Raw genomic sequence first — 23,535 nt, 5'->3', positions numbered from 1 at the left:
ATTTTAAAATATATTAAAATAATATATTTTTTATTTTTTTAAAATTATTTTTAACATTAGTATATCAAAATAATCTGAAAATATTAAAAAAATATTAATTTAAAATAAATTAATTAAATTATTTTTTTTTAAATACTTCCAAAACGTTAGGTGAAACACTCCCTTCGTTCAATTTCTAGGCACTACCTTTCCTTTCCGTTTATTTCGAATGGGAAAAACAGGGACGGGAGAGACTAAGGCCATGCGCTACGTTGCCCAGGGCCATGGGAAAATAAGCCCATAACTAAATTGCAAGCCCAACTGAAATTTAGATGTAAATACTTGCAACTTTGCGGGCAACACTTGTCACGGGGTCAATTTTTCGCTCTTGAAAAACAGACCTCGCGCGACAGTCTAGTCCCGTTAGACTCAGCCTTTCCATAGGCTACTGTCATACCCAAGACACTTCATCAGCCCCATAAAATTTCGTTGACGCAACAACACCACACTGTTTCAGCCCCTGTCACATGTTTCGTCCACCGAAAATCAAAACACTGTTTTTCCAACAACGGCCAAGCAATCTGTTTTCGTCACCCTGATTCGTCCATCGTCAAGATGCACAGAAATACCCCCACTGCCTCCCCACCAAAGCAGTGCACCAAACCATCCTCGTCGACGATTCTGGCTCCTCAACCGAACTCACTGTATCGGCTGCCGAATCTGTCATCCTGATCAGCCCATCGTCAAGACATCCAGACTCCCAAACACGCTGTCCCTTAGCTTGTCCACCAGCCAAGACATCCACAGCATACTGCCTTGCTTCCATCACCCCCACTGTCCACTGCCGAAGTGCACAAAACAGCCCCCAAATTTGCCCTATCACAGGCAGACTCGCCCAGCCCTTGCCTACCTCCTCCAGGCTGGTCCCAACGTGATTGAAACCCATCTCAGCCATTAAGCACACGCATGGGATTCGTGTATGTCGTGTCCTCATCGCCATCTTCCACAACAATAGCGTTGAGTTTCTCCCGCTTCGGGCATTCCCTAGCAAAGTGATTACCCTCACATATAAAGCAGCGTAGATTCGGATTCGTTCCTTTTCCCTTGGCCTTCACATCTGATCTTCCCACACCAGCAGCCTGTCGAGGTTCTTCCCCACCGAATCTCTTCTTCCTTTTCATCTCGCCCATATCTCTAGGCCTCGACGAAACCCCAGAAACTCCAACAGCCCCTTCGCTGGATTCTGCTCTAAAGTCTGCCAATCCATCGGCAGCAGAAATGGCGGAAGACAAGTCTGAAATCTTCTGCCTCCTCAACTCCAACTGTGCCCACGACTAAAGTCCCGACAGAAAGTTGAACATTCTTTCCTCCTCGGGCATGTTATCAACATCAAGAATTAAAGAGCTGAATTTCTTAACATAATCCCTTACCGACCCGTCTTGCCGCAACTTTTTCAAGTCCTCTCTCGCAATCCAGGAGGTATTGTTGGGCAGAAACTGCTCCTTCAACTCTCGTTTCAGACTCTCCCATGTCTCCACCTTTGGCCTACCAGCGTTCAAGTCCTTTTTGGTCCTTGTTCGCCACCACAACTTCGTATCACCCGATAGATACATCACCGCAATGTCCACTTGACCGTCCACACCAATCTTGGCCACACTGAAGTAGTGCTCCATAACCCACAAAAAGTTCTCGAGATCCTTCGAACTCCTCGCTCCAGCAAAGGTTTTCGATTCTGGAACTTTCGGCTTGGAAGATCCAACGCCCACAGCAGCGTTTGCAACTGCCTTCTTCAAAACAGAAATCTCTTCCTCAACAGCTTGCCACTTGCGACCTGATTCTGCCGCGAGTTCAACATACTGTGCAATAGCCTTTTCAGCGATATCCATAGCCAATTCAAGTCGATCCTGAACTGAACGATCCTCGTTGTCAGGAATATCTCCCATCAATCTCTCTAGACGGAGTAACCTTTCCCGAACACTCTCCATATTGTTAGGCATATGAAGACCAGCCACCAATTTTGCAAATTATCCCAACGATGGTTTCGACAAACCAATCCTTCGATCTGCCCACAGAACTGTCTCGTTGTCCTGCCAAGAACGCAGTCGCGCTCTGATACCACTTGTCACAGGGTCAATTTTTCGCTCTCGAAAACAGACCTCGCGTGGCAGTCTAGTCCCGCTAGACTCAGCCTTTCCTTCACCGATTCACTTGTGTTTTGCCTACGACTAGTTTGTCCCTCAAACCCAAAAGATCCCCACACTCTTTCAATGTCACAGGCAAGCGGAATAACACAAAGGAATATGAACAGAATACCAAACATAGCAGTTTACAGGAACAAGTCCCAACCTTTTCATTAACTCAATTAAAGGATTACACAAAGTCCTTCTTGTGTGCTATGCCCATTTTCGTTTTTTGCATGCTACACATTTTACAGCCTATCTATTTACAAGATAATGGAAGTTACAAGTATAAACTGCCTCTAACTTCCTGCACAGCTGGAGCACCCATTATCCCATGTTCTGCCAACTTCTTCCCCACATAAGAAACTGCCGCAAACTATCGATAACTGCTCCCAAAACTGCCGCAACTGCATTGACATGTTCTCACAAGCCAACTGCCCACTGCCAGCACACATGCTGCCAGCGTAACTGCCCCGCATGCCTTGGACCGTCCGCTGTCCAAGTTATCGTCAGCCCCTGCTGCCGATTTCATCGACGCTGCCGAATTGTTGACGCACACTGCTGCCGAATCTGCCAACACCCATGCACGATGCCACTGTCGATGCATGTTGCCATTCCTGCCAGTAGTGTTTACGTCAAGTCTAGGACTGCCTATTGTCCAAACTTATCGTCAGCCCCTGCTGCCGATTTTATCGACGCTGCTGAATTCCTCGACGCTGCCGATTTCACCAGTGCTGCCGAATTCCCCACTGTCCCATTGTGTCATCCCAGCACTGTTTCGTCAAGTCTTGGACAATCCTCGCCCAAGCCCCAACTCTCGTCAGCATACTGCCTCGCTAGTTGTTGTGTGCTGCCGCACACACACTCTGCCGATTTTCGCTACTGTCACGCGGGCTGCCACCCCGTAGCTACTGTCCAGCAATGCTTTTCATCAGCCTATGCCTTGACGGATTTTAACCCTGTGACGATCTCCATGTATATCACGTGTGATGATTATTTAGCCGTTTTAGAAGATCTCTGGCCTAAAGCTTGAAAAGCACAAACAATTCATAGAGAACAATGAGGGTCTCAATTGGAACTCAAGAATGTGTCGCTATTTCAGGTTTCAATCTCTCAATTTTCCTTTTAGTTTTGTGAAATATATAGGAAAAAAGAAAGATGAAAGAACAATTGAAGATTCTGTATAAAAGGGGATTTTTAATTTATCCAATGCACACATGAATTAGTTGTTTTTCTTTAGTGGTAACAGTTAATTATCTGTTTACTAGATTGAAGACGTTCTCAAACTATTTCAAATTTTGATTTTCATATCCGTTCATCAAGCTATGTTTCTAGTCTGGATTAGGCATTCATCTTATCTCAAGATATTGAATCTTATAATGAATAAGAACGATCAAAGCTGACAGTTTTCTGGCGATGACCTTTTTTTCATCTTATTTGTATTATGAATCTTGCCACCGTCCCTTTTTCTTTAGGACATGCACTGCCAGCCAGTAAACATCATTTGGTTGAAGCTTGCAACGAGATATCATGATTGAAAACCTTCCTCGAAGAGTTGGGTGCTTCTTGCTCCCATTGGACCGTTAGTATCTCTGATCTAGCTTGGAGGCCGCCCCTGTATCAAACGACTGGAAAGGTCTAGGTAGACAGTTATTTTTATCTCCATGAATGTCTTATAAATAGTCAGGATGATAAGACAATATTGTTGATTTTAGTTTACATGATATTCATTACATTATTTGTTTGACTTGTTGATTGTTAGTTAGAAAAATTAAGAATTTTTAAGTTAAATTATGAACTTTTATTTGATCCATGTATTTTAAAATGTTTGAATTTTTGTATTATTTATTTTATTTTTATTTAAATTGTATTATATTATTATTTACTATTGGGCTGAAATTGTCTATATAATTAGTTAGAAATTTTACTTATGATTTTACCATCCGAGTTTACATTGTATATTGTATTTTCCGTGTGGTGTTAAAATGACAATCTTAGCTTAGCCATAATGTTCACCCATGACTTCCTGAATTGTGACAAATTGGCCCTTCTCAATGGAAAGCTGTGCTGCAACTCCAATAGCAACTGAAATCAACCCATCTTGCAAATCCACCGCAGGAGCTTTTTCACCTTTTGCTCGAACTGCAGACAAGAAGGTAAGGTGTTCCAAATAGCTGGATCCATGATGCAGTCCATCATATCTGAAAACAAGTTCATTTAGAATCACACTGAAAAGAAGCCTGATACATTCGTAGATATAATAATCCAAAGCATTTTCACATATAGACTTCGAGGAAACTCACTTAATTCGGCGATCCTCGGCTTTCAATGTTTGTACACCATCCCTTCCTGCCACGCGAGTACCAAAACGCACTAAACTCTCTGGGACAAAGGCCTCCCCCTGTAACAAACACACAGTTTGAACAAAATGAGTGGAAGGACTTGCATACATGCCCAAGAATGGAGCAGCATGCTGGAAATATAAGTAAATGGAACTGTTGGATGTTAAAATTAAAACAACAATGCAATTGAATAAGTCATTTATAATGGAATCTTCCAAACATTATGAAGCAGCAAACGAGGTGACTGCCTATAGATGAGGGAGATGGCGAATGCAAATATATATATATATGCTGGATCAGCATTCTCTTGCATGAATAAAGCTAAAGCATATGTGTGCATGCATAAGTACCTTTCCTATATCACCAACAACAGATATTTCTTGCTCATTTTTACTGCCTTCAGCAAACATGCAAAGGTCAAGCATCCCTCGGGAACCATTGTCAAACTCAACAATAACATATGCATTGTCAATGATATCTGGTACCTGAACCACAGCAAGGTTATCAATGGAACACGGGGTTATTCACAGCTCAAAAGGTTTTAAGGAATTAAATCTCGTGAAAGGAAAGATCAAGCATTGCAGAGCTCAAACTGTCAATAATCACCAAACTAAAAAAGCTATGTGCCTGGATTCGAGCTTTTACTCACTCATAGATAGAACACTCAATTCATTTAGATAGAATTCAATGATCTAGCAAAAATAGCTGAAAAACTAGCAAACATGATCTGAAGATAAAAGTCAATTCCGATTTAATTACAGATATGCGAATGGAAAAGTCTCTCTTCAATTCCAACATCATTTCAGATATGCAAATCCAGAAAAGCCCTTCCTCCTTCAGTCAGCAATATTCAGACAGGGTCCCGTTTGACCAACAAGTCCTAATCAAATGGACAACCAAAGCACGAACAATTACATTTTCAGCGTTTTGTTGCTGAATGTGACCATATATCTATTTCCAAGCCTCATCTATCAGAGTATAAATCATGAAACTGTGCTTTGTAAGTTGTAATTTGAAAATGTTACGGCATAATTGAGCCCATAGACCATAATCATACAGCCATACCCCTTCAGTGGCCTAACCAGGACTTTTCGTAATGAATCTCTGTCTGTACATTGCCAAGTTTATTGGCCTCAAGGGCATAGCTCACAAGTCAAAATGCTTGTCAAATGACTTGGATATCTTCAACATAAACAGCATGAAATTCACGTTTATTTTATTGTATATAAATGCACTGGAGAGATCAGCAACCATTGCATTCTTAAGCACCATAAAGCAGCAGAAAACAAAAAATTTAATACGGATTATGGAACTATCTCAAATATAACTCCTGGGTTTTCGCAAACGAGACATATGCACTAAGCAAACCCAGCTTCATTCTACCAACTTCCAGTTCTCCAAAATACAAAATTAGCGAATTGTGTAATCATGCCTTGGTTAAAGCTCTTTCCTGTCAGCCACCGAAGCCCAGGTCTAAGACTAAGTTCCACTCCATGTTAGATTCGAACTCTCAGTAAAAAAAAGGTTAATATACTGAAATTTAGGGGATTGCTTACGAATTTGAATAAAAAAATTAAAAGAGAGCTCGATTGAATTGCATGTCTAAGTCCTGCAGCATTATAAACTCCCATAAAACAAAGATCCATAAATAGCATTGCAACTTTTTATCCAAATATGGCATATGAATTATGGTATCTTTATCAAATTATCACCAACATGAACTTACCTTCCCATCATATACTTCATCCTTGTGATTAACATCTATAGCTCCAGAAGCCATAACTCGAACAGGATTCGCACCCGCGAACAGCTTCATTAAATCAAAGAAATGGCAGCACTTCTCCACCAGAGTACCCCCTGTGTTAGCATTGAACCGGTTCCAATTGTCAACCTAATCAAAATCAGCAGTCAGAAACACTGAATGACTACAACAGTATCTTCATAAAATTAGTTGCCTAATTTACCTTAACCAGGAAAGGAAACCGATGTTCCCTGATTGCCACCATTTTCACTTGCCCAACAGCTCCACCCCTTACAACTTCAATCAATTTAGCAACCGGTGGCATGTATCTATACTCCAGTCCAACCTGCACGAGCATGTCTGTCCTCCTTCTAGCAGCATCAACTACCTTCTTGCAGTCAGCAACAGTGGTGCACAACGGCTTCTCCACTAGAACATGATGGGGTTTTGGGTGGCTAATAATGTCCATGAGGATTCGATAATGAGTCATGTTTGGACTGGACACAACCACCACATCACAAAGTCCGCTGTCCAGTAACTCTCGGTGCCCTGAAAATACCTTCAATTCAAGTCACTGCAATGTTAGTCCAAAGGAAAGGAGGGTGATAATTAGCATTAGTTGACAGATGAGGTGTGATTATTGATTTTAATACCTCGAGATGCCAACCAAATGATTGGGCTAATTCAACAGCTAGTTGTTGGGAGGGAACATGAGGATCAGCTATGGCAACAACGCCGACGTTTTGACTGCGAAGATGGTAGAGATTGATGAGGTGTTCTCTCCCCATCATTCCCACTCCTACGATTCCGTACTTCACTGTACCATCATCATTCTCGACTGAAGCCATGGTTTGGGTTTTTTTTCCTTCGTTTGTTTTGGCCTCTCTCGTCCACACAATCCCTTGTAGTAGCATGAGACATATAGACAAAATAGAAGGTAAAAAAAGTCTATTTTATTTTTAATTTGAATTACTATTAAACTTAAGATATTTGAAAAATAAATTAGTATGATCTCGGACTCGTATTGTTAATTTGAGCTCCTCGAATTGCAACCGTGTTGGTTTTAACAAGTATACGAAGGCGTCGTTTGTGGAAAATAGTTTTTTTAAAAAATAGTTTTGTGAATTTTTTTAAAATAAATTATTTTTTAATGTTTAATAATATCATAAAAAATAAAAAATAAGTAAAATTATATTTTTTAGTGTTTGAATATACCATGAAAAATAAACTGATAAATCACATATTAATATTTTATTTTTTTCAAAATTTGTCTAACATGTATAGATCATTAAATATAATTATCTAATCTTTTACAAGAAAATAATGAGATATAAAAAAGGTGATGGTGAAAGAAAAAAAATTTATTATATCATATATTTATATATAGTTTATTTTATGAAATATAATATAAATATTTAAATATAATACTATAGATATATAATTATTTTTTGTTGTTTGAAAAACATTGAAAATAAATTTATTTTCTATGGTAACCTAATTTTATAAGACAACTTATATAATTTAAAATGTATAATTATTGTCGGATATAACATGTTTTATATTCAAATGTATTTTATATCAATATTATATGTATTATTGATGAGATTATCATCATTGTTATTGTCATTATTTATGTTATTTTTATTAACATAATCATCATCAAAATAAATATTATAAATTGATAGAGAATATCAACAACATAACATTATTTATGTTATTTTATGAAATATAATATAAATATTTAAATATAATACTATAGATATATAACTATTTTTTGTTGTTCGAAAAACATTGAAAATAAATTTATTTTCTACGTAACCTAAGACAATTTATATAACTTAAAATGTATAATTATTGTCAGATATAACATGTTTTGTATTCAAATGTATTTTCTATCAATATTATATGTATTATTGATAAGATTATCATCATTGTTATTGTCATTATTTATGTTATTTTTATTAATATAATCATCATCAAAATAAATATTATAAATTGATAGAAAATATCAATTATATTTATCTTATAATAAACAATATTATTAAAATCTTTATGATATTCATATTAATCATCAAGAAGTTGTCTCCTTTGTAAACAAGTTTTCAAAACTAACAATAGATTCATGATCATTCTTTTAATGATTCTTCAGGATTTTTGTTCTTCATCTCCATCAATTGATCAAATAATTCTTCTTATCTCTGTAACTTTACCACCACTAGTCAACAAGTTAATTTTGTAATTTGTCTCTACATGTATCTATCATCAATTTATAAATATCTTTTTCTTGAGAGAGAATATATTTATCCCACTATAAAAGCATGTCATATTTTACAGCCAACTTTTAGAGCATCTCCAATGGAAGATGCTATATTAAAAAGCTGAATTTATAAAATAACGTTTTGAATTGTGTAAATATAGTTTTTTCTATTTATGTGTATTTTAATGGTAAAAAGCTATTCAGAAAAGTCAATTATATTTTATATTAATATAATATTAATATAATTATATAACTAATTTAGTTATTTTTTATATAATATAATCATGATGTTATTAATTATATAATTAATATGAGTAATTTATAAAATTAAATATAAAATTAATGAAGTAATATGAAAGTTAAAGGATATAATTTTAAGTTCAAATTTAAAACTTTTAAATTTAAAATTTATTTATATGAATATTTTGTAATTAACAAAGTAGGGGCACAACTGATGTTTTTAATTAATTGGAGGACAACTGCTTCTTGTTTTTCAAAACCACAGAGAAGCTAAGGCACAAGGCTTTGAGATTTACAAGCTTTTTTTTTGTTCTGTTTTTAAAGAGGAAAACAAAGGAAAGAGACGTTGGCTAACAGATATATATACTTTCTCTTGCTTTTGGTTGTTTTACAGAGAAGTGTAGAAATAACATTTCAGAACAAGAAAAGACATTTTAGCTATTTATATAGATATCCCGTTGGAGTTGTTAAAACTAAAAATAATAGGTAAAAGTATAGTTTTTTTATTTTAGCTATCTCGTTGGCTCCTGCGTTGGAATTACTCTTATAGCCATAATTATTCAATAACACATAACAAGTAGCCACCACGAATAATTAGAACTAACATAGATGGAAATAACACAAGAAAAACAACAAGCACATGCAACACATATTTCTACCAAATAAGGTCATAACATAAAAACTATAAATCAAAATTTTATTACTGAGTATTTTCTTTTTAAATAGTTTGCCTCTCTAAAAGGCTTATAATTAATTAAATAAACTAAAAAAACAAACCTAAACAAATTAGAAAACTCGTAAATAGAAAAATAATAATAAAAGTTCTAAATAAACTAAAAAAGAAATTATTACGCGTAATATTTAATTTTTTAAACTTATTAAAAATAAATTCTTAAAACCTTTTGCAACGATATTGCTTTACCGTTTGAATCAAATTAGTTTATTAAATAGACAAACAGCAGTGAAAAAAATATATAAATATAATTTAGCTAATATCTGCCTATGAACTTTTATGTTTTTGTTATTAATATTTTTCAACATTAATTTATTTTCAATCAAATAAGCAGTGTGATATTCCATGACTCCTAATATGTAACAAGGTTTTAAAATCTATTGATATTTTTAATTAATTCATTAATTTAAAAATAAAATAAATATCACAAAACACCATTAATTTCAATAGTGTTTTTTCTTTAAATCTATGTTTTTTTTTTCTAATTTCATACTTCAACATTTGGTTTATTTAAGATTGAACTTTTATAATTTATTGTGGTTTGCTTTATACATAGCTAGCTCAGCCTCATAACTCGTGTCACGAGTTTAACGAATTGATTCAAGTTTTTTTTAATTTATAATTTTTTTCAATTACATCCTTCAATATTGGGTTAATTAGAAATTATACCTCATGATTTATTTTGGTTTGTTTTCTATGAGGTTATCTCAGTTTCGTGACTCAGGTCGTGAGTTTGGCAAGTTAACCTATTTTACTTGAGTTTTTTTTTTTATATTTTTTTAATTTCATTATTTAGCATTAAGTTGATTAGAAATTAGACTTTGTGATTTGTTTTAGTTTACTTTCTATAAGGTAATATCGATCTTATGACTCGGGTCACATGTTTTGTGGGGTAACCCGAGTAGATTCGGGTTGTTTTTATTGTGTCCTGTTTTTAAATTGGATTTTTTTTTAATTTTATCCTTCAGCAATGAGTTTATTGAAAACCAAATTTCATAATTTGTTTTGATTTTCTTTCTACAGGGTAATCATAGTTTCATTACCTTGATCGCGAGCTTTGCAAGTTAAACTGAGTTGACTTATATCATTTTTTCCGTGTTACTTTCAATGAGATTATCCTGATCTCATGACACGAGTCACGAGTTTGACAGATTAACTCAATTTTTTTTTATATTTTTTATTTTATTTTATTCTTCAACACTGAATTAATTGTGAATTAAGTTTCATAATTTGTTTTGATTTACTTTATATGAGGGTTACTATGGTCTCATGATTTGAATCGTGGATTTGACAGGTTAACTTGAGTTAGCCTGTAGCAATTCAATTTGTTGTTGTTTCAATTTTTTTTTTTTAAATATTGTCTTGAATTTTTGCGAGTCAAACTATGTTTTTTACTAGTTGTTCAAGTTGCATTTTGACTCATCAAGTCAATTATATTATCGAATAACTTTCACAAAATTTAAAATGTTTTTATTAAAATAATATTAGCAATACCTAAATATTTTTTTTTACATATTAAAAAAAACTTAATTTGACAATTCAATGAATCATGATTTTAAATCATTTAAATGTTATTCCACCATGACAATTCCAAAAAACCCCTTACTCTCACGCATGAGAACCCTAAATTTAAGAATTAAGAAATCAATAAAAAAAATCAATTAAACTCTTTGATAATTGGTTCAAATTAGCTTAGAGCACTTTACCAGATAATTTCAAAAGCTAACCAAACAAAATTTCTCGAAGCTTTCTTCTTCTTCCTTCACCTCCCTAACTTTGCCTTTCTAATACCTTACTTTTCCCTCACTAAATATTTCTAATATTAAGTGATTAAGTGTTTATTCTAGTAAAATTCCACACTTTCCCCCCAAAAATCCTTAGTTTTCCCTAAGTTTTCACAAGAGCAAGCTTAAGAAAACGAACTTTCATTATCTCCTTCTTTCCATTGAAGGTTGGATATAATAATAATAATAATAATTATTATTATTTTATTAATTCCTAATGTATCCATTCTTTATATTTTTTTATGTTTTTTTAAGTAATATTTTCCAGACTGCATCACTTGTTTATGCCGAATTTAAATTGAGTTATTTTGAATTTCATTGAATTATATCATCATACTTTTCTTTCTACATATATCATTTCTATTTAATTTCTATTTAATTTTTATATTTTTTATTTCTTGGTCATTTTTATTTATTTTATTTAATCTTTCAAACTCATTTCATTCTATTCAATATCTTCTTATTTTATTTTTTAATTAACCCACAATATTCTCAGCTTAAATTTGAATTTTCATTAATACTAAAAATTCAGGCATGGGTTTACAATTTTCACAATACAAGCTGATTTAACATCATCTTTAAGATATTGTTTGTTTTTCGGCGCTTTTTTATTTTCTCATTTTTATATGTCGATTTCTGAAGTACTTTTTCCCTCTGCTATGGCAAAATTGTATGGGTTGTGCAAAGGGAGAGTTTTTTGCCTGCAGACCCAAACTAGTAAATGATTAAATTTTCCAGCGAGCGCGAAAACGGTGTGCGCCAATGCGCGGATACAAAAGAAAACCCACTTCCTTTCGAGGTCAAAACAGTAAAACGGTGCACCACCTGTCGTTTAACCATCCATCATCAAACCATCAGCTTCACTGTGAGCTTCCACAAAACCCTAACCAGAACAACCATCCCTGCCAACAAAAGAATTCAACAACAATGAAATTCCGGTATTCCAACAAACTCCCTATTTTTGCTCACTCTTTACGTCTGAGCCACCAACACCATCAGCGACGCCAGTTCTTCACTTCGCTTCTCAAAAGGGTCCAAACAGCATCTCAAGTACGTGCTTCTTTCAATGGAAGCAGTGGAAATCCCCGAGGTTAGTTAATTGATTGAGTAATTCTCCCGTTGTTCCTGAGAAAATTGAGGAGAAAGAGAGGGGGAAAATGTCGATTATTATTATTAATATTTTAACTATCTTGGCTCCCTCTTGCAGTTTAGCTTGTTAGCTAGTTGTTAAGGTTGCTTGGACGGAACTATAAAAATATACTCTTAACTTGAACTGTAATTTTCCGAGAGAGAGTGAATAAACTAATGATTCTTGAGGTCACAAATTTTTACAGTGAATAATTTGGTATATATTAATTGGGGGCATGGCTGTGCAGGTAATATATTTCTGGTACCTGGTGCAACCGTGGCCACTTTACTCATGCTCGGTGCTCTTCATGCTCGTCGGCTTTATGATGATAAGAAGGTATATTATTCTCTCTTTTACTTATTTCTTACAAGTATATGTTAGTTCATGCTCTTTAAGAGTTTGAGTATCGTTATGTTATCTTTTATCTATACACTCTTTGTTACAGTATTCGTTCCCTCTTGATGCCAGGTCGAAGAGGCGCGGGAGAAAGGAATTGAGTTTGAGTTCCAACCTGATCATAAAGTAATATGCTTATATAATGACCTGAAATTTAAGTTTTGATACTTTAACCTTTAATTTTTTTGGTTAAATCTGTTTCGATTATCAAATTCTGTGATTTCATATCTAATTTTTCTATTAATTCCTATTACTTTCTCAACATCAGGCGTCATTTCTGAGGATGTTACCTTTACGCTCCATTTCTAGACTTTTCGGTTCCTTGACAAGTGTGGTGAGTATTCTTCACCCTTTTCTTTTAGCTACAGGCTCTAGTTACCTCTGACATTGTAACAACACATCCAGTTATGGAATAGGTTTTATGCACTGGCTAGTCTGGTCTCTGATTGAAAGAAAAAAAAACCTCGAATTGACCACATAAATTCCTCTTTTCCCTGTCACTTCCTTCACCATTGTGTTACAATAGCATTGGTGCTTTGCTATTTCCGTATGACTTGCTAAAGGAACAAAATTTCAGGAACTTCCTGTTTGGATGCGTCCACATGTTTATAGAGCATGGGCTCGTGCATTCCATTCAAGTATGATTGCTTACTGTTTCTCTGCTCCCTTTTATTGATCGATACCTGTACTTTCTTCCATGTTTTGTTGTTATTTTTTTTTATGGATACTGTAGAGTATGTGAATTGTTAACTAAAAACAAGGATATGAGAAAATTTCTAAGCTTGTGTTTATATCAGACTTAGAAGAAGTAGCTCTGCCTCTTGAAAACTATGCTTCTTTACGGGAATTCTTTGTTCGGACCTTGAAAGAAGGTTCCAGGCCCATCGACCCTGACCCACATTGTCTGGTAACTGGTAACAAGCTTCTTGTGGCATCTTAGTTTTCCAAGCTGTTTCAATTGCTGATTGTTTTACAACTTGCTTGTATATGTTTCATTTTTTCTACAGGTTAGTCCTGTGGATGGTACTGTTCTAAGATTTGGAGAGTTGAAAGGCTCAGGGACTATGATTGAGCAAGTCAAAGGTTTTTCTTATTCTGTTTCTTCTCTTCTTGGTGCTAGCTCCTTGCTTCCCGTGATAACTGAAGGGGATATGCACAAGGAGAGTAGTGAACAGCAAGGAAATCTCAAAGAGAAGAACAAGAAGTCATGGTGGAGATTTTCATTGGCTTCTCCTAAAATCAGAGACACTGTGTCAGCATGGTACTCACATACTAACATGTTTCCTTTTTTCCCACTTTATGTAAATGTATTGAATTTTCGTTGCAAAACTGACATGAATTATTATTAAGCACTTTCCTTTAGATTAACCTAAAAGTAATGGATATCATGCTTCTAGAATTTGCTAATACGTTTAATATGCCATATTTTCTTACTACAATTTATTTTCTTTGTAATTCGATGAAGTTATACTTCCAGATTTCATGGGAAATCTTAGCTAAGGAGCTATGTTGTTCATGAGAAAATGCCATTGGGATTCGGGATTGAGACGGGAAATGTTAAGAATCCATGAATAATTTTGTTAGAACCTAAGAATAGTGAACAGTAATGAAGAGGTTCAGGTGTTGTCACTCCTAAAGTGCCTCTGTGCCAGAAATGTGCCTTTACCATTTATGCATGATTTCAAAATCTTGAAATGCATATTAAATTAATAGTGTCACATGGAACATGGTATTGGCTTTCATTCATCTTCGATATTAAAACTTTGTTGAGTGGAGCATCTTAATATGCATGATGCTTGTATTGCACTTTTCATGCAATGCATTTAGATCTTCTGTTAGGTTGTGGCATCATTAGCTACAGAAGATGCTAGCGTAGTTTCATATTTTTTATTTATTTACATCCACATGTTACGGATCTCTGATGCATTTTCAATTGCTTGATAAATGTTGATGGTTCCATCCATGAATAGAAAAAAAATATGCATATGGAATTCACCAAATTATTGCAACCTGGAATAAGTACCATGTTTCTTGCATGAAGTTTCCTGGGGTGGTCAGGATTTTGAAATCAAGGTTTCCTGTTAATGCTTTGGGCTTTGCGGAAGATGATTGATTTTATGTTAAGCTCTATGGTCCTTTCCCTGTCAGATTTTCTGCTATACATGGGCAATATGATCCTATAACAAATGTTAAATTGGTGCATGCTTTAAAATTTGATTGCAGTCCAGCAAAAGGTCTCTACTACTGTGTAATATACTTGAGTCCTGGAGACTATCATCTGATACACTCACCTGCTGATTGGAATGTTCTTGTCCGCCGGCATTTTTCAGGTAATCCTATCAACCTCTTATTTACTTACATAACTCAGTTTTTGGATACACTGTGTTATTGTTTTATTAATTTTACTCTTCAAATTAGACATGCATCCGCTTCTCTTCTTTTGATTAGAAGCTTCTTTATAGTTATCAATCTATTGTGCTTGATTTCTTGTCTGCTGACATTTTTCATGCAATCCAATTAACCTTGTTTCTGCTTAGGAAACTCAGTTTTTTGGATACTTTGTGTCATTGTTTATTATGTTTGGCCTTCAAATTAGATTTTCATTCGCTTCTCTTCTCTTGATTAGAATGTTCTTTATAATTGTTAATCTGCTGGTTGCTTAGGCTCCCATAAGATATATTTAATTGGTGAGATGTGATATAAAATGGAGAACATGACAGCAATGTCCCTTTGAAAATTGCAAAAGGATGGTGAAGAATACGTTTGCACATTTACAGTGCGGAAGAAAGAGGGAGAGAGGGCAGCTTATCTACCATCAGGAATGCTGTAGAGATAAAATCCTTGGCATTGTATTGATATATTTGCACACATGAGAAATCACAAATCATGTCTTTGTAGTGTGTCCAGTGCTTTCTATTTGTTAGTCGCTGTGAAGTGCTTCATATGACATACTGGTCCTTTCAAGAAGGTTGTTTTGAAATTCACACCTAGCAAGAAATAGGAAGAACTCTATTTTGGTGCCTTGCCTTCTCTCTTGTCAGAGACCTTGATCAGCTTATGTTCAATAGGTTCACTAGATCAATGGGCAAATATTTTTTCTGGTCAAATTCTCTTGGAACTGTGCTAAATGCAGTTGCTTGGGTTGTCCTGGTGACATCAATCAAAGATTCAAATTGCACATTATGGCATCCTGAGGGAGGATGCCACAACAATCAGTAACAGGAAGATGGATAGCCATAATGACCAGCATATTACCATGAGTATGAGGAGGATTTTAATCTGTTAGTGCTTATGGCACATGAAACAGATTGGTTTTGGTTCTAGAGGTGCACATTCATAAATTTGTCCAAATAGCTGTAGCAGTCACCAAGTACATAAGGAAGAGCATGTTTGCACCTGTGCAATTTGTGATATATGTGGTCAATAATTTTTGTTGGATATTCACGCATGTCTCTATTATTCCATTAATATATAATTAATGTGACTTTATGCTGCTAATTTTTCAGTTATTATGTAGGGCATCTATTTCCTGTGAATGAACGAGCTACAAGAACCATCAGAAATCTTTATGTTCAGAATGAAAGGGTAATCCTGATTTGTATCTTTTGTACTTAACATTAAGATTTGACAGTGTAGTAGCTTCAATATTATTTTTAATCTTCTATGCTTGTCCTTAATCTTGTTGGATTGGAGGTATTCAGTTGTCAAGTTTTAGAATGTTATATAAGATGGTGGAGGAGAGGTGAAGAGCTACATCATGCCATAAAGCTCTTCTTTTGCATATAATTTATATATGTATTGGAAATTTGATTCTTATGTTCACAATTAAAAATTAACAAAAACTTTACTGGACAGTTGCTTGATAGAAAGAACCAGAGCCTAACACATCTTTTCTGCGTGAATTTGTGAATGTGTGTTTTCACTCTCTTTCTCCATTTGTTGGTCACATCTTTTGTTACTATGTAATGTGCCAATATGCTCCATGATCTACTACTTCCCCACATTTGGCACATATCGGTAAGCTTTCAACCTTTTTAGCTGTGGTAGCTCAGTGTACAGGCTTGATCAAAATAGCCTGACAGAATTTTCTTGGATGTTCTAGGTTTTTAGTCTCGATTGTGCTCTGCTTAGCTACCCTCTCCTCATCTTCATGGATGTCTCTGGGGTTTCATTCATTGCCTTTGTTTTGTTCTTATCAGGTTGTGCTTGAAGGTTTGTGGGAAGGAGGATTCATGGCTATTGCTGCAATTGGTGCTACAAATATTGGGTCAATTAAGGTAATGCAACACAATAACAGAAATCTAGTGTGTCTCTAACGAGATGCCTTCAGCTGACATTAGGCTAAACTTGCATGTTGTACAGCTTTTCATTGAACCAGAACTTCAAACAAACCAGCGAAGGCAAAAGATACTGAATTCAGAACCTCCAGATGAACGAGTATATGCACTTGAAGGGGTTGGTAAAAGTCTCAAGAAAGGGGCTGAGGTTAGTAATGCATATAGATTGTATTTTGAGAATGATCCTTGCAAGTAGTACAGCTATGATTAAATCAGGTGCACTACTTCCCATTTTTTTTTTCTTCCATTCTTTTCAACCTAGCTAATTGGAATCCTTTTTTTTCCCCGACCTGTTCTTTTATTTGTATGGAAAGGATGGAACAGGCATATTAGTCACCATGAGAATTTGATTGTTCTGAATCTTTTCATTTGAAGATGATGAATTTAATGGTTTCAATGATTGCTCCATTTAGGTGGCTGCTTTCAACTTGGGATCGACAGTGGTGCTCGTGTTCCAGGCCCCCACATTAAAAATGCTACAAAACAGGGATTCATCTTCGGAGTTTAGGTTCAGTATCAGACGTGGAGATAGAGTGCGTGTTGGGGAAGCTTTGGGGAGGTGGCATGACTTGTAAGAACAAGCTTGGCGTGTGTGGTACATTGACAATAGAGGGCAAGCATTTGTATAGAAATTCTACACCAATGAAGGTGGCGAACTGATTTCTTACCGTATTTCTTCGGGGTTTGAAGCCCTCGACAGCTCAATTTTTGTTTCCTGAAGCACCTTTGTTGGTCATTGAAAAACTCGGTTGTATCCTAGAGGTTGTGCGTTCAAGAACCAACAGGCATCAAGCAACTCACTCCATGGGTTCGACTGTAAGGACAGTAATGGTTCTTCTGTGTTTTGGTCAAATATTTGTTTGATTCTTATTTTGTCATATTACATTATTGATAATTTGGTTTCAGCTTGGGTTTCTTCAAATTCGGGAAATGTCCGAATTTTCCAACAGAAACAACAAACAGGATTAGTTATTCAGGCTCCTAAAAAATATAAACGAGTTGAAATGAAATTGTATTTATGCTGCTAGGAGTTGATATTTCGAGGGTGATTATTTTTGTATTTTAAAATGTTTTTGTTTTACATTAATTTTTCAAGTGTTTTCAGAATGTGTTTTAATATGTTAATATTAAAAATATTTTTTTTTTATTAATATGAATGTCTGAGTTAGATTATTAGAATTTGGTGTTTTGCAATTCAGAATCAGACTCCTTTGTCTTTTCCCAAATAGATTGATACGAGTCTACTCTAGCAGTAAATCCATGGAGAATGATTAGTAACTAGTAACCATTACACTTGATAATACTTGAGATTATATACATGCCTCGGCTAATCTTGCTTTGAACGTTGAAGCACGAGACCCTTCATGAGTCCAGGAACATACACCTACAACTCGAAGGCCAAGGATTAGGCCAATTTTCCTTCTCGGTTAGGAGACAAAAGAGTGGACTCCGAATACGAACTGCTAATTTCAACAGAGCAAGCGACTTGGCAAGGTTGGCTGTGAAGTAAAGACGAGAGATTGCATTTACCAAATGTGAGACAACTCTTAAGAATCAATCAGCTAGACATTATATCTATCTAAGGGTAGGTTGCAAGATTTCGAGATTGACATGGATTCGAAGTAGCCTGGAAAAACAAAACATAACGAGGCGCTGTGCTAGATACTGCACTGCTCGAAGCCCCGGTTAGTCTCAACTAAATACACCTTCGTACCAACACTAATACAACTGTAAGAATCTGCAACTCCAACATGCGTTTGTTAAAAGCTAATTTTTTTTTTTGTAAGTAGTGATGTTAGAACCATGAAATCTGCCACTTTTTTTCATACAGCCCTTTATTGTCTCCTCATGCACCCACTTTAACTATCTTCATCTCAATTTAAGGATATGCTAAAAGTTTACCGCCAAACATGCACAGATGGAGTATAAACACATAGTCGGAGTTCCATAAAATTGATCCACTCCCGAGTCAAGTTCTCAAATATATTGTACCAGATCTTAGAAGTTAGAACCATACCAACATCATGGAAATCTGGAAAAAAAAAATCAACATCCTGGCAGCTTGTTCCTGAGAGGAGATAGATGGTTTCTATAGATGATAACACTGAGTAAATGCATAAGAAGCCTCCATTCATGAGGGTAGAGCAGCAAAGATTATCGGCTCTGATCAATCTTGTTAACACCACTTTGATCTCATCACCCTCATGTATTATGCTTTTTCTCTGAGTGGAACCACAACACATCTGTGAGACTGAGCCATGAAAAATCATTCTGTAAGAATCTAAGACGTTTCTGATCCTTGTGCATCCTGCATTGTCTTCACCACCAAGCATTTCAATTCCAAATGGTAGCTGTTTCCACGGTAGCTCCTAGCAAATAGGCAACACATTTCAACCATATATATTTTCCGCTCTTTTCTACATTCCCACTCGAAAACAGCAAATTTTGTCATTCTAACAGGTCGTTTCATAGCTCAGACTGATACAGAGAGCATGAACCAGCAGAACAAAGTTTATTATTCCATGCTAATCCAGTAAATCCAACCATCAGGTAACTCACCAATCACTGGCATAACCCATGCTGTCAGGCATATCCAAAATACAAAAATGTATCACCGATTAAAACAAGCATTCTGCAGTGTCACTAGACAATCTAAATTCTACCAAGCAAATGCCCTACTCTCATATGCAGCTAAAAAAGATCACGAAGAAACCAATGAAGTTTCTATTCTCCTTCCACATATGTTCATCAGAACGAGACCAAATTGTTCGGAAGAAATTAAAAAAAGAGAAGACAAAACACAATCACAAACATATAAAATTTATTCAATCAAACAAAAAGAAGTATATATTTTGATCAAAAACATGGAATCAAACCACATCCCATTTTATAATAATCAGAGTTTTTTTTTTTTTTCTTTCCCAAAAGAAAATATTAATAACAGAATTAGAGTTTCTGTCAATTACATTTGTATTTGCACAATCTGTCAAAAAATACCTCATCTTTTTCTTGCATCTTCTTCAAACTCTTCAACTCATCCAGCACCAGATCTCCCTCTCTCTTTCAATCACTACCACTCTATCAAAACTTTGCCCTGAGAATATTAAAAGGAAATAATAATTTAAATTTCCTTCAGATTTAACCAAAATCAACTGATTAATAGCCCTACCAAAACCTATAGGATTATTATGGAAAAATCAGCAAGAATAGGCAAAGGCACACCTACGTCTGTTTGGAGTAAGAGGAAGAAGAAGGACCCCGCTTGTTACGAAACATCATGTAACCAACGGGTAACACCACTCCAATCATCATTAATGCTGCGCCGATTAGGTATCTTAACGGACTTGGTGGCTCCACCTCCATGACTCTCCAGTACTGCGCCCGCATCGTATCGAAGGAATTTGTAAGTGGACAATGATAACAATAGATCTAGATCATCCATAATCAGAGAGGGAGAGAGACTTACAGGCATTTTTTTTATACGATAGAAATTGGATTGATCGAGTGTATAATTACGATAATTGTACAGATTTTCTCGCTTGGCGATTGATTGATTGCAGATTCTTTGGCGAAATTGTGGGGAAAAAAAAGATGCGGAATTTCAAGTTTCGCTTACTGGTTAGTACCTACCAGGATCTGAATAATTCTGTCCTGTGAGATTGGTCCCGTGAGTTCTATTGACCGCTTGATAGTTGCCACGAGGATATCAAAATGACCATCGAATTGGGTATCACGTGTCAAGTTCCTACAGGATTTACATAAAACGACACCGTCAAGACAGAAAAAAAAACAAAGATGAAAAAAATCCTGAAAATGTGAGCTTCAACAGCCAACTACCCCGAAGGGTAAGGCCGCCAAAGTTTGCGGGTGCCTTGGCCAGTGCTTGTCCAATTTTGAAAACTTAAAAGAGTAGAAGAGAAATATGAATCTGACACAAAGAAGAGTGAGTTCAAGAATCCCTCAAGTATTTGGATTCGGAAGGTCCTTCAAGTCGTCCCTCGATCCCTCCTCTATTACCCACGGCATCCACGTTTTCCAATGCCCTGTAAGTCAATTTATTTCATTACAAAGAAAGAAAGAACGAGAGAAATGAATTGTATCTGTGTAAAATGGTTAGGACGCTGTTGGTATTGTTGCGAAGCTCTCGGAGTGTATTGCTTCCAGAGGTGGAAACATTCTCGGTGCTGATATTTTCGTCCCTCAAAACAAGAATGTCTTCTACTCTAGAAGGTATTACCTCAAGTTTGTTATTCCGGTTACCTTCCTTTTGCTTGCTAAATTCTTTGCTCAATGACAATTTTGTGACGCAGCACGTGTGGTTAGATTTGGCTCAATGAATTCTTGATTTTTTTGCAAATGGGTTGATGTTTGTTGTGGTTTGGGTTCAAGGAATGGTATTTTTAACGTTGAATGTAGTTAGGAAGCAGCAAATAGGGATTCAATTGCTGACCTTCAATTGTTAACCATTTTTACCTGTTTGATCAATAAATTGTGATTGCAAGTGGAGTTGTATTCTGATTTATGTGTAATTGTAATGTGGCAGTGAGTTTATTTTTGACCCCGTTAAATGGCCGCGTGTGCAAATGGATGAGGACTTTCTCAGAATTTCAAAAATGTTCGATGCAACAAGGTCTGTTGTCCGGGTGCCTAAGCTGGACCCCAAATTCAAGATTGCTGTTATTGCTTCAAAGCAGGTGCTGTTTGCTGTAATTTTTTTATTCCAGTGGGTTTGTTTTAAACCTTCGGTATTAATCTAAATCTGTGCCTGTCTTGCTGCAGGAGCATTGCCTGATTGATTTGTTACACTCATGGCAGGATGGAAGGCTTCCGGTTGATATCACTCGTGTAATAAGGTGAACTTTTTGGAATGTTAAGACTTTAGGTTTATCTATTTGGTCTAATTATGGTTCTTCATGCATTTCACGACAGTAATCATGATAGAGGCCCAGACACGCATGTGATTCGGTTTCTTGAACGGAATGGCATTCCTTATCATTATTTACACACAACTAAAGAGAATAAAAGAGAAGAGGAGATCCTGGATTTGGTTCAGAATACTGATTTTTTAGTTCTTGCCAGGTACATGCAGGTAAACCTGATGATAAGGTTCAGAGATCCTCATCTGTTTTCTTCTTGTGTACCAAACTAGTAGAATCGATGTAGTTCATCTGATAGAAGAAATAGGGTTTCCTAGTTTCTTTTTCATCTCTGATATCCTTACAGGAAATCCTGTAATTTTATTTTTGCCTGCTCCTTTTTGTACCCACAAACATAATATTACTGCAATGTCCATGATGTATACACAGTAGTTGATATAAATGAGTCAACTGTGGCAACATTTATATTCACAAATTTAAATCTTGAGTGCAGATATTATCTGGTAAATTTCTGCAGAGCTATGGAAAAGATATAATTAACATTCACCATGGTCTTTTGCCATCATTTAAGGGTGGGAATCCGTCAAAGCAGGTTAGTTTTTGTAACCTTATCCTTAGGATATAGAAATTATCACCTATGCAACCATTTCAACTTTTCTCCCTGACTCCCACACATTTTAAATTTGCTAGATATTGTTGGCAGGCTTTTGATGCTGGTGTGAAATTAATCGGTGCTACGAGTCACTTTGTTACTGAAGAACTTGATGCAGGGCCTATCATTGAACAGATGGTAATCACTATCACTTACTAAGCTATGAAGTTTCTTGTCTAAATTATCGTAATTTCTGTTGGTTGTACTTAGTGGTGAATTATCTCTTGGCTCATTGATTTGGGTTTTGTTTCTTTTACTTCACCTTGTACCATCACTTCCTCTGCTATCACATTATTTTTGTTCTCGCCATGTTGCCAAAGTGTTCAGATATGTTGTTGTGCATACTGGACCGAAAGCAAACACAAATAAAACACAAACAAGCAGATTTACGTGGTTCCCCAAAACCGGGTACGTCCACTGAGGCAGCAGATTGTATATTAATGGAGGAATGATACAAACACTCAACTCAACCCAGTACAATCCCACAAAACCCAGTGTTTCACTCTTACACTCGGTGTTTCTCTCAAATCTGCACTTTCTCACTCTCACAGTTGCACATTCTCTCTTCTTCCTCTGCACACTTGCTTCTTGCACTCTCAGCACTTTCTCTCGTTCCTCTCTTCTATCTTCAGTCTTGAATCTGTTTACATGAGAAAGGGAAGCATAAATATAGTGGTTGTAAAGGAGAGGGTGGTTGATGGTGGAGAGGGTAGTTGAAGGTGGTTGAGAGTGGTTGAGAAAAATGTTGACAATTGCAAATGTTGACAATTTGCTACAAATCTCCACCTTGGCAAGATTTTTCCATGCAATCCTCGTGATCAATCAATGCTGCCTCTAACGCGCCATATGGCGCTGCACCCTGAAGGTGCTCAACACCGAGAGATGTTG

At 35.9% G+C, this 23,535-nt stretch overlaps 4 protein-coding genes across 12 annotated transcripts in view; 2 read left to right on the top strand and 2 right to left on the bottom strand.

Annotated features, from left to right (window-relative positions):
• Positions 1 to 4,058: 4,058 nt before the first annotated feature.
• On the bottom strand, positions 4,059 to 7,154 carry LOC7471634 (uncharacterized). The gene is made up of 6 exons (XM_024596873.2): positions 6,896 to 7,154; positions 6,466 to 6,801; positions 6,228 to 6,392; positions 4,852 to 4,986; positions 4,463 to 4,560; positions 4,059 to 4,360 (listed from the first exon to the last, which is right to left on the bottom strand). The coding sequence occupies exons 1-6, from the start codon at positions 7,088 to 7,090 to the stop codon at positions 4,159 to 4,161; spliced, it is 1,131 nt and encodes a 376-aa protein (XP_024452641.2). The 5' UTR covers positions 7,091 to 7,154; the 3' UTR covers positions 4,059 to 4,158.
• A 4,785-nt stretch (positions 7,155 to 11,939) lies between these two features.
• Positions 11,940 to 18,186, top strand: LOC7461983 (phosphatidylserine decarboxylase proenzyme 1, mitochondrial). 2 transcript variants are annotated; one of them, XM_002304248.4, is made up of 12 exons: positions 11,941 to 12,346; positions 12,633 to 12,721; positions 12,854 to 12,907; positions 13,050 to 13,115; positions 13,359 to 13,419; positions 13,579 to 13,688; positions 13,789 to 14,042; positions 15,005 to 15,111; positions 16,299 to 16,366; positions 16,981 to 17,058; positions 17,144 to 17,266; positions 17,532 to 18,186. In XM_002304248.4, the coding sequence occupies exons 1-12, from the start codon at positions 12,019 to 12,021 to the stop codon at positions 17,691 to 17,693; spliced, it is 1,500 nt and encodes a 499-aa protein (XP_002304284.2). In that variant the 5' UTR covers positions 11,941 to 12,018; the 3' UTR covers positions 17,694 to 18,186. The 2 variants fall into 2 exon arrangements, with proteins under 2 accessions (XP_024452193.2, XP_002304284.2); XM_024596425.2 differs by lacking the exons at positions 13,359 to 13,419; positions 13,579 to 13,688 and having other exon boundaries at positions 11,940 to 12,346.
• Positions 18,187 to 18,371: 185 nt separating this feature from the next.
• On the bottom strand, positions 18,372 to 20,796 carry LOC18096877 (uncharacterized). Of its 8 annotated transcripts, none has more exons than XR_008058820.1 (4): positions 20,585 to 20,796; positions 20,341 to 20,493; positions 20,116 to 20,212; positions 18,372 to 18,502 (listed from the first exon to the last, which is right to left on the bottom strand). XR_008058820.1 is itself a non-coding variant. In XM_024597854.2 (3 exons), exons 1-2 carry the CDS (start codon positions 20,588 to 20,590, stop codon positions 20,341 to 20,343), a joined length of 159 nt encoding a protein of 52 aa, XP_024453622.1. In that variant the 5' UTR covers positions 20,591 to 20,796; the 3' UTR covers positions 19,922 to 20,212. The 8 variants fall into 8 exon arrangements, 2 of the variants coding, with proteins under 2 accessions (XP_024453622.1, XP_024453621.1); XR_008058817.1 differs by having other exon boundaries at positions 20,345 to 20,493; XR_008058819.1 differs by lacking the exon at positions 18,372 to 18,502 and adding an exon at positions 19,038 to 19,698.
• Positions 20,797 to 20,917: 121 nt separating this feature from the next.
• The window catches only part of LOC7461982 (formyltetrahydrofolate deformylase 1, mitochondrial), an 8,981-nt gene continuing 6,363 nt past the window's right edge, over positions 20,918 to 23,535 (top strand). Inside the window, exons 1-7 of the mRNA XM_002304247.4 lie at positions 20,918 to 21,163; positions 21,236 to 21,348; positions 21,662 to 21,812; positions 21,898 to 21,971; positions 22,048 to 22,207; positions 22,489 to 22,587; positions 22,699 to 22,785. Of these exons, the coding sequence (XP_002304283.3) occupies positions 21,041 to 21,163; positions 21,236 to 21,348; positions 21,662 to 21,812; positions 21,898 to 21,971; positions 22,048 to 22,207; positions 22,489 to 22,587; positions 22,699 to 22,785 (807 nt within the window). The 5' untranslated portion in view covers positions 20,918 to 21,040. The remainder of the gene's footprint in view (positions 21,164 to 21,235; positions 21,349 to 21,661; positions 21,813 to 21,897; positions 21,972 to 22,047; positions 22,208 to 22,488; positions 22,588 to 22,698; positions 22,786 to 23,535) is intronic.

The sequence above is a fragment of the Populus trichocarpa genome, chromosome 3 (genome assembly GCF_000002775.5).
Source record: "Populus trichocarpa isolate Nisqually-1 chromosome 3, P.trichocarpa_v4.1, whole genome shotgun sequence".
Lineage (NCBI taxonomy): Eukaryota > Viridiplantae > Streptophyta > Magnoliopsida > Malpighiales > Salicaceae > Populus > Populus trichocarpa.
The sequence above is the reverse complement of the archived record's forward strand: the minus strand, read 5'-3'. Positions and strand labels throughout refer to the sequence as shown.